Source organism: Idiotropiscis lumnitzeri, chromosome 3 (genome assembly GCF_059441095.1).
Source record: "Idiotropiscis lumnitzeri isolate Australia: NSW breed Sydney's pygmy pipehorse chromosome 3, RoL_Ilum_1.0, whole genome shotgun sequence".
Lineage (NCBI taxonomy): Eukaryota > Metazoa > Chordata > Actinopteri > Syngnathiformes > Syngnathidae > Idiotropiscis > Idiotropiscis lumnitzeri.
In genome coordinates, this window is record NC_142393.1 from 4,113,785 (window position 1) to 4,122,574 (window position 8,790).

The 8,790-nt window shown below is 44.7% G+C and overlaps 2 protein-coding genes across 2 annotated transcripts; both read left to right on the top strand.

Moving 5' to 3' along the window:
• Positions 1–76: 76 nt before the first annotated feature.
• mylz3 (myosin, light polypeptide 3, skeletal muscle) lies at positions 77–3,518 on the top strand. Its single transcript, XM_088291998.1, has 6 exons — positions 77–1,353; positions 1,624–1,651; positions 2,365–2,508; positions 2,645–2,815; positions 2,896–2,973; positions 3,062–3,518. Exons 1-6 carry the CDS (start codon positions 1,351–1,353, stop codon positions 3,088–3,090), a joined length of 453 nt encoding a protein of 150 aa, XP_088148124.1. The 5' UTR covers positions 77–1,350; the 3' UTR covers positions 3,091–3,518.
• Positions 3,519–4,561: 1,043 nt separating this feature from the next.
• On the top strand, positions 4,562–8,358 carry acadl (acyl-CoA dehydrogenase long chain). Its single transcript, XM_088290809.1, has 10 exons — positions 4,562–4,915; positions 5,798–6,115; positions 6,197–6,361; positions 6,533–6,599; positions 6,818–6,982; positions 7,151–7,252; positions 7,326–7,439; positions 7,506–7,633; positions 7,705–7,791; positions 8,002–8,358. The coding sequence occupies exons 1-10, from the start codon at positions 4,827–4,829 to the stop codon at positions 8,093–8,095; spliced, it is 1,329 nt and encodes a 442-aa protein (XP_088146935.1). The 5' UTR covers positions 4,562–4,826; the 3' UTR covers positions 8,096–8,358.
• Positions 8,359–8,790: the final 432 nt, after the last annotated feature.

Below are 8,790 nucleotides of genomic sequence, written 5' to 3' on the forward strand. Positions count from 1 at the left end.
GGAGGCAGCAAAGATCCCCATTGCAAGAAATCATTTGCACTATTCAGGTTATGTTAATTTGATGGCGTAATTTAGTATTGATTCCCCTCGACTCATGTTAGCTAACGACTGTGTTAACAGGTAGGCGAAGGAGTGAAAGCACATTCATCCAAGACGCTTCTCAGCGAGTGGCTCCCGTCCGTCTCTCTCGTCTTGTGTGTCGCTTCTCCCATGCGACATACAGTATGGCTTCACAGCTCCCTTTCCCAAATAAGGCTCACACTTTCGACTCCCCCTAACGCCACAGCGCGACACAATGCCACCGCTCTTTTTTTAATCCTTGGGCCTTCTCTGTGACACACGAGTTGGGGGGGCTTCATGTGTGTGCCGGGTGGGAGGGGGCCGTGCCGGAGAAGCAAAGAGGAAAGGTTGCCCCCCCACAGCTAAGAAACCGAACACCTCAGGCAGGAATAGTTAAAAATAGAGCTCATCTGTGCAGGGGCGTGTCCCATACGGCTTCACCCTTTCATTCAAACACACTTTATCTGTGAGCGACGCATGCATGTTGCGAGTCCGATGGCGCGGCAGCATCCTCATCTGTCCTGTCTGTCATTCGTTTGACCCAATTGCATACCAGAGCCTTGAAAAAAAAAAATCTGATTTCACCATCAACAAGTGACAGGGTATGTCGCAGACGGTTCCAACAGTCACGGGCAGCGTCTCAGCACCATGGAGAGCGCTGGCTGTGGGGATGGAAACTTGCGGCGGGGCCGCGCAACTCTGTTATTGTCTCAGCATTTTCCATTGTAGGACATGTCGGCCATGTATTTTATGTCTCCCGACGAAATGATGTCAATGCTTGAGATGCAGACTTGAGTGTGGTTGGAATTCTGCGTAAGACGAGGCTCCATCTCCGGGAGGTTAATTAAAGGTGTAAACGATCTCTCTGGGTTTGGAGGCCTTCTGAAGAGGGTCACTCGGCTGCACAGGATTAACACATTTTCACCACGAAAGTCTGTTTTCGTCTTCGGAATGCGACAAAGGCAAACGCCGTCAAAGATTGGTGGAGTTTAAAAACTGCATTTTAAAATGCTTTTCAAGTCTTAAGGCTCAATGTCTTGATTCTAAAAATAGCCCCGACCCCTTCTAAAGGCCTGCTGCTACCCCGCTCTGGCCGCTCCGCTCGCTTCTCTGTTTGCCCTAAGAAAGTTAAAGATGTCCCAGTGTGTCATCTGAGTCGCCTCATTAGCATGTGTGACATCACGGGCCTGGAATAAATAAGAGGGCGCTGGAGCCAAGGCTCAGGACCACTCTGTCTCGGGACTTTGGCCTCTTTTTTTCTTTCCTCTCCTGCGTCTCCAGCTCTCCAACATGGTGTGTACTCAACTTGTGTGCTGAATATTTTCGGGTGGGGCAGCGCCTATCAACATAGTTGGGTGTTTTTTTTTTTATCAATTTAGATGCTTTTTTTTGGGAGTGAAATTATCGACAAGAAGTCGCTAAATGAAGTGTTTGAGCAGACTTGCCTGATTATGACGTTGACGTGTAAATGAAAATCCTCATATGCCAATGATTTTTAATGAAATTTATCATTTAGTTTTGATGTGTCTTTTTTTTTTTGTTGTGTGTGAATTTCCATCACAGACCGAGTTCACAGCGGATCAAATTGAGGGTAAGTTAGAAAGAGATTGTTGTTTCAATAATTGGATCCCGTCGTCCGCTGTTCGTGAGTTGCCGCATGTCACGGTGCCCGTTAACTGTAATCTGCTCCAGTTGCCATGGGAATGTCAGTTATGTCTATTCTGAGCTGTCCCGGCCTTTCCCTGTGAGCCGCACTGTTAACACCCGGGGGTCAAGGTTTTCGCATCCTGACTCGATGGGCAAGGTCACCTTACAGTCGGGGATCCAAATTGTGATCCTCGCCGTCTTTGAAACCTTGCCCCTATGTTTCAGTTCATAACGCGATGATCGTTGAGCGGAAACAAAATGGCTGCCTTTGGCGGCCTTAGATTTAGTTACCTCCACCCTGATACTCCGCAGTCAGCATTTTAAGTTTGCCGCAAGTGTCGCCATGCCTCTATATGGCAACTGTTGAGGGGAGGGGTATCAGTTTGCAGCCCCAGCCCCCCTCCTTGGGGAGCAGGGTGGCGGTGGTGTGTGCGCGCTACAGCTGTTGCGACCCCCGCTAGTTGCAAAATAACATAAAAGCGTCATCCATCTCGACGCCGATGGACAAAAATAGATCAGATCAACTCCGCTTCCTCTTAGCCAGCGTGGCGCCACATTGCTGTCACGGCGGCAAACATTGACGACGAGTCATTTATTTATTTTTTTTAATTGGACCCCCAGCGGGTGTAAATCATTCTCATGTTCTCTTCTGCTCAGACTTCAAAGAGGCCTTCGGTCTCTTCGACAGAATCGGTGACAGCCAGGTGGCCTACAACCAGGTGGCCGACATTATGCGCGCTCTGGGCCAGAACCCCACCAACAAGGACGTCGTCAAGATCCTGGGCAACCCCACCGCAGAAGGTAAGACCCCCACCGCTCATGAATGCCAGACAAACAGATGGAGAAAAAAAATGAATGTCCTTTTTGGGCGTCCATGCTCGTCAATGGCAGTGAACGAGTTTGAACAAATCCCCTTCGTTTGTGACGTCACTTGCAGACATGGCCAACAAGAGGATCAACTTTGACGCCTTCCTGCCCATGCTGAAACAGGTGGACGCTCTGCCCAAGGGTACCTACGACGACTACGTTGAGGGTCTGCGCGTCTTCGACAAGGAAGGCAACGGCACCGTCATGGGTGCTGAGCTGCGCATTGTGCTGTCCACCCTGGGTGAGGCTCCTCTCAATTCGACCACAAAAGCACTGAATTGCACAGCACCGTTTGTGACGTGCAGCGCTGTCGGCCAACAGGAGAGAAGATGAGCGAACCCGAGATTGATGCCCTCATGGCCGGCCAGGAGGATGAGAACGGCAGTGTGCACTATGAGGGTACGTTTGCCGGGACAGCACGGCGAATGGGTCGTCATTCTCGTTCTTGGAGTAAAGCTCGTCTCCTTGTTTGTTTTTTTTTTTGTAGCTTTTGTCAAGCACATCATGTCTGTGTAAGCAGCGCGCAGCAGGAGCGTGTTCAGGACATCGGACACTGTGAGGAAGACCAACAAGAAAAGACAAGGACTTTGTTCAAGGGATGTTGAAGCGAACCCAACTTGTTTATTTTGTTTTCCTTTCCGTTTCAACCCTCCTCTCTCGGGACATCCCCTTTCCATTGTAGACCACATCACTCACATCCCACCGGGGGCGTGTCTCCACTCGCCGCATGAGGTGAGGAAACGGGGGAGCAGGGGTGACCGCTCATTAAGTGAGGGACGATCCCTTCCTTCCCACCGCCACCTCATTCAGTCGAGCCATCACTGGCCCAGCAGCGCCAAAGGTCCTGGAGAAAGGCAGTGGACTGACCGCCAAAGTTTCCCACCTCCCTGAAAACTGTTATTTATTTTCACTCTGTTCACTGCAGAATAAACTTTTCCAAAGTACATCCCAGCTCAGACTGTTTTTCATCTTTCGTTCATGCTTTCAGAGAAAGAGAGAAGTTGCAATATGTATTCTAACTTTGGTGATGAAGCTTGGCCTGTGATTGGCTGGTGACCAAACCACATTTCACCTAAAAGCAGCTGGGATGAGCTCCATTTTAATCTGGGCAACCAAATTTAGAAAATGGACGAATGCTTAATGTGGCGTTTTTGTTTATTATGCTATAAGCATAAAAAATTGCATCAGGAAATATTTCACTCTATGTGTAATTTCGCTCTCTGAATTGAGCAACGAAAATAAATTGAGCTTCCCACAATATTCTAATTTATTGTTATATGTATGTGGAATAAAAAAAATTTAATTTAATATACCTTAGTCGTGGATTTAAAGGCATCGTCAACATGAGTGGAGGCTTTTAAAGTTATTAAAGACCTTGTGTCAGGAAAAAAAAGGTAAATGAGATTTGCAACAGAAGAAAACCATACAAGTGTGTGTTTGAAATGTGTTTGGGGGACGTGAATTAAAGTGAAGACTAAATATCTGGAAAACTATAAACATTCCTGTGTGGCACTATAAAAAAAATCCTCGAACGTTGGCGCCCTCTAGTGCGTGTGTGAGAAACCGAATCACTAAATCAATGACATCCGTCCAACCAATAAGAACTCAAATTCCTAGACATCCAAACAATTGTGAAAACGTCTTTCAAACTGATGGCAAAAAAAATAAGGGCACTATTTATTTTAAAAAATTACAAGTGCTGATCTGGGTTTTCGTTGCGCATAGTTATAGGAAATATGACACCAACAACATCAAATTCGGTTTTATTTTAGCCAAGTTTTTCGATGTAATTGTTCTATAACTTTTATGAACAATATTTTATTTCAATTTGAACGCTTGCTACCCGGAAAGTACGTGCGACGTACATTGTAAAATGAACTATTGCGATATAATGAGATATTGTGTAATGACATATTTGACCGCTAGATCGCAGAGTTGAGTTTGTAACTCAAGTTTTGTGCTCTTTTATCAAAAGAAGAAAATAGAGTCACTGTGAAAATAGGGCAGTCCCACTTGTTGTGTTTGAAGTGGTAGAAATTGTAACGCAGTAATTGGTAAAACTACTTTGCATGTGCCGTCATTTTCGATTTCACTTGCGGTGGTTGCTATAGGGGGGGGAAAGCAAAGAAGAGAAAAAAACAGAGCAGATATAGTCATGACTTTTTTTATGTAAGACTGTGGTCTCCGTTGTCTGAGTGAGCAGACTGGTCTTGAGTTTTAATCATTTATCCTGTTCCGCAACTTTTTCGACGATGTTTGTCAGAAATGCAGTTAAACTATTTCGTTGTGATTTTAAACAAATCTCCAGTTCAGGGCGGATTCTGCCGTCGGCTGGAGCAAGGTAAATGTTGCGCAATTATCCGTTTCTTGCGACACTTAAACTGCATGATAAATCTATACAATTGTAAAGAAAAATTCCGTTACCGGTTGCAGTTAATATTTTTTTTTGTGCCCACTGCACCTTATCTTTTTTTTTTTTCTATTGTGTGTTTAAGTTTTTACGTAGGTCACAGCGACCTTTCACACACTTTCAAGACTTTCGGAGAACTCGATATGATCGGATTCATGTTTCTTTCTGCCGTATGTCGGCGTATGATTAAAAGGGAAATTCGTCTCCAAAGTTAAGACCTTACTTGTTTTTGAAAAACAAATAATCAAACAAACAGGAAAAAAATATATTTCATTTTGTTAATAAGATCATATTGTCGCAATTGAATAAAATCTGCGATGCTAAATGATGATGCCGCCGAACTAAAAATAACTAACGGTATTTTATACTTATCAAGTATTAAAAAAACATGATTTGCATATATACCCCATACAAGCGTGGGAAGTTGGGCATTTTGGTTTACTTAACTCTAAATTTTCCATCGGGTGGACAGATTTGCTCCAGCTCATCTCTTACTTTGACTAAGTCACACAGTAAATAAACCTAAACCAGGATCTGTGCTTCAATTTCAGAAATGTCGGATGACATTATAAAGAGCATTACTTTTGAAACGTCTACTTTCAATTTAAACGGAACATCTTATGTGAGAACCACGGATGCCAAACTTGGACGGATGAATGATGAGTTATATATCATAAGTATTTGCATATATGCAAGAAGAAATAAAATCAGTTTTCTTGAACCATATGTTGTTGTCGATACAGAATCATACACTGTTTGAGGATGCCTGAATGAGCGTTCAACTTTTCTTTTATATGTAATATTTGCATCCAGATTGCAGCACAATGACGCCCAGGAACTTAGTCAACCGCCCCCCTCCTCTCGGCCAGAGACATCCAAAGCAAAGACCCTCATGGACATTGGGACTCGCCGCATTTTCAACGAAGACCATGACCTCTTCAGGCAGAGCGTGCGCCGCTTCTTCCAAGAGGAGGTCGTGCCGCATCACAACGAGTGGGAGAAGGCCGGCCAGGTGAGCAGGGAAGTGTGGGAAAAGGCCGGTGAGCAAGGCCTGCTTGGAGTTATGACACCAGAGGAATGCGGCGGCATCGGCGGGGACCTGCTCTCTGCAGCTGTCACGTGGGAGGAACAGTAAGAGGATAACCACAAAACCTTGAAGATATCTGATGAAAATGATTTATTTTTCTCATGTGCCTTTATCTTTGTCACCAGAATGTACTCAAACTGTTCAGGACCAGGTTTTGCTCTTCACTCCGACATCGTCATGCCCTACGTTATCAACTATGGCACCAAGGAGCAGATTGAACGCTTTATTCCCAAGATGGTTGCTGGAAAAAGCATCTGTGCCATTGCCATGACGGAGCCAGGAGCGGGCAGGTGAGGACTGTTTATAATACTCTAGTTTGAACATTTAATTTCATCATTCTTCTACTTACCACTAGAGGGCGCTTACATACCGTTAGCGGTATACATATCAAACTTTCTCTGGTGAAAACAATACATTTTGAGTGCTTGCTGCCGTTTTGATGTGTTTCATGACCTTTTCAGTGACCTTCAAGGTGTGCGGACTTATGCCAAGCGAGACGGCAGTGATTGGATCCTGAATGGCAACAAGGTAAGAAAGTCTCCACGGAGGGCAAAAGCCAGGAAAGATGTTTTTTTTTTTTTTTGCCAGGAGTCGAACAACTTTGGATAGTCAACAAAAGTATTTTGAGTACACTTTGGAAAGGTTTCTTGTTCATTTCCTTCTTAATTTGGCTGTGGTATTTTGGCTCTAGAGTGTTAACATTTTGTTGTGTTTTGTTTTCATTGCGGCCGCATCACCCTCTGCAGGTGTTCATCACCAACGGCTGGATGGCCGACGTGGTGGTGGTGGTGGCCGTGACCGACCGCGAGGCCAAGACTGCAGCCCATGGCATCAGTCTCTTTCTGGTGGAGGATGGCATGAGTGGCTTCCACAAAGGGCGCAAGTTGGAAAAAATCGGCCTCAAGGCGCAGGTACTCAAAATTGCACTTTTGATGAAGATCACTCAGTTTACGTCAGAGAAAATGTGATATTTATACTGCTAAAAGTGTCCAAGCGCCCTCTAGTGGTAACCAGAAGAATGACTAAGATTTCCCCTCTGACGTACCACCGCTCGCTTTACCTGTCATGTACTTCCCAAGGACACTGCTGAACTTTTCTTTGAGGATGTGCGACTCCCAGCGGAGGCGCTGCTGGGCGGACTCAACAAAGGTTTCTACTATTTGATGAACGAGCTGCCGCAGGCAAGCATCCGCTCAAGTGCATGCACTGTTTTTTGCATTGTTGGCTTCATCTCATGTTGTGATCTGTGTTCAGGAGCGTCTGGTGATCGCTGACATGGCCATCGCCAGCTGCGAGTTCATGTTTGAGGAAACCAGGAATTACGTGTTGCAGAGGAAAGCTTTCGGAAAGACAGTCGCTCACCTGCAGGTGTGCATCGTGACTTTTTTGAGACATTTTATCGGCTGAAGTGACTTGGTTTAACTTCCCGCGCAGACCGTGCAGCACAAACTGGCCGAGCTAAAGACGGAAATCTGCGTGGGCCGCGCGTTCCTCGATAGTTGCCTGCAGCTCCATGTGGAGAAACGCCTTGACCCTGCCACCGCTTCCATGGCCAAGTATTGGTGAGCGAGCGGCTCTCCTCTCGAGTGTGTGGACTGCTACTGTTTTGAGTTGTAACCTTGTCTTTCTCCAGGGCGTCCGACCTGCAGAATAAGGTAGCCACGCACTGCGTGCAGCTCCATGGTGGCTGGGGCTACATGTGGGAGTACCCCATTGCGAAGTAAGCACTCAGCAGACCTCATCTCGACAACCTAAACATAAAAAAATAATAATTGCATGTATTAATACATTCACGAGCATATATTCTTTATCCTCTGTGAAAACAACTCCTATTACTGCAGCTTACTGAGTCACCTAGTTGTATTACTTCTCCACAGCGGCCGTGGCGTTCACAGCAGATAATTTCTGAATTACGTCTTTGTCGTTACAGAGCATTTGTGGACTCTCGTGTTCAGCCGATCTACGGAGGAACCAATGAAATCATGAAAGAGCTCATCGCGCGGAGCATTGTCAGCCAGAAATGAGACACTTTGTCAAGGACTCAAGGTGGCGTTGGAGTTTCTTTCATTTTTTTTTTTCCATTTGTGGAAACGCAAAAATTGAATCGAAGAAATAGAAAACGTAATTGGCCAAGTTAGAATCTTCAGAAAGCAGAAAAGTGCCTATTGTGTTAAAAATTACAACTAAAACATCATTATTGTTGTTCTTTGCAGTGAATGTTAATACTAATATATTGAATTAATCTCTCCCATTTTGTTTTAATAAAATTCATTGGAAGTGCTATAAATCTAATTTATTTGAATCTTAAATGGTTCATTGCAAATACTGTACTGTTTGATGTGTAGTAAGTAGTCACTTAGTAAGAAAAAAAGATTCATAGAAAAAAGTTATGGAGCAATTAAAGATGCAGCAATAACTGTTAATTAAATCATAGCCATTGGAAATGAAAAAAAATGGGATGACAAGATGGCCCTGCTAAACTGCCAGAGGAAATAACAAAACACATCTCACACAATATTTGATCACTCACAAATGCTGAGCCGTGCCGTTGAAGATGTCTCATAGCAAGGCACAGATCTGGGTGCATTCTGGCTCACTTTTATATTACCATGAGCCCATTGTCCTCTTTTTTTAACGGAACAAGTTTAAAGACCAAATGAGCAGGCCACACTTACACCGCATACAGAGAAGATCCTTAAAGCAACATGCCAAAAAAAAA

Bases quoted from the DNA above. Each gene is read 5' to 3' on its own strand.
- mylz3 (XM_088291998.1), top strand. The intron at 2,816-2,895 runs GTGAGGCTCCTC...GTCGGCCAACAG, and splicing joins CATTGTGCTGTCCACCCTGG to GAGAGAAGATGAGCGAACCC. The intron at 2,974-3,061 runs GTACGTTTGCCG...TTTTTTTTGTAG, and splicing joins CGGCAGTGTGCACTATGAGG to CTTTTGTCAAGCACATCATG.
- acadl (XM_088290809.1), top strand. From the start codon at position 4,827: ATGTTTGTCAGAAATGCAGTTAAACTATTTCGTTGTGATTTTAAACAA. The intron at 4,916-5,797 runs GTAAATGTTGCG...ATTTGCATCCAG, and splicing joins CTGCCGTCGGCTGGAGCAAG to ATTGCAGCACAATGACGCCC. The intron at 6,362-6,532 runs GTGAGGACTGTT...TGACCTTTTCAG, and splicing joins ACGGAGCCAGGAGCGGGCAG to TGACCTTCAAGGTGTGCGGA.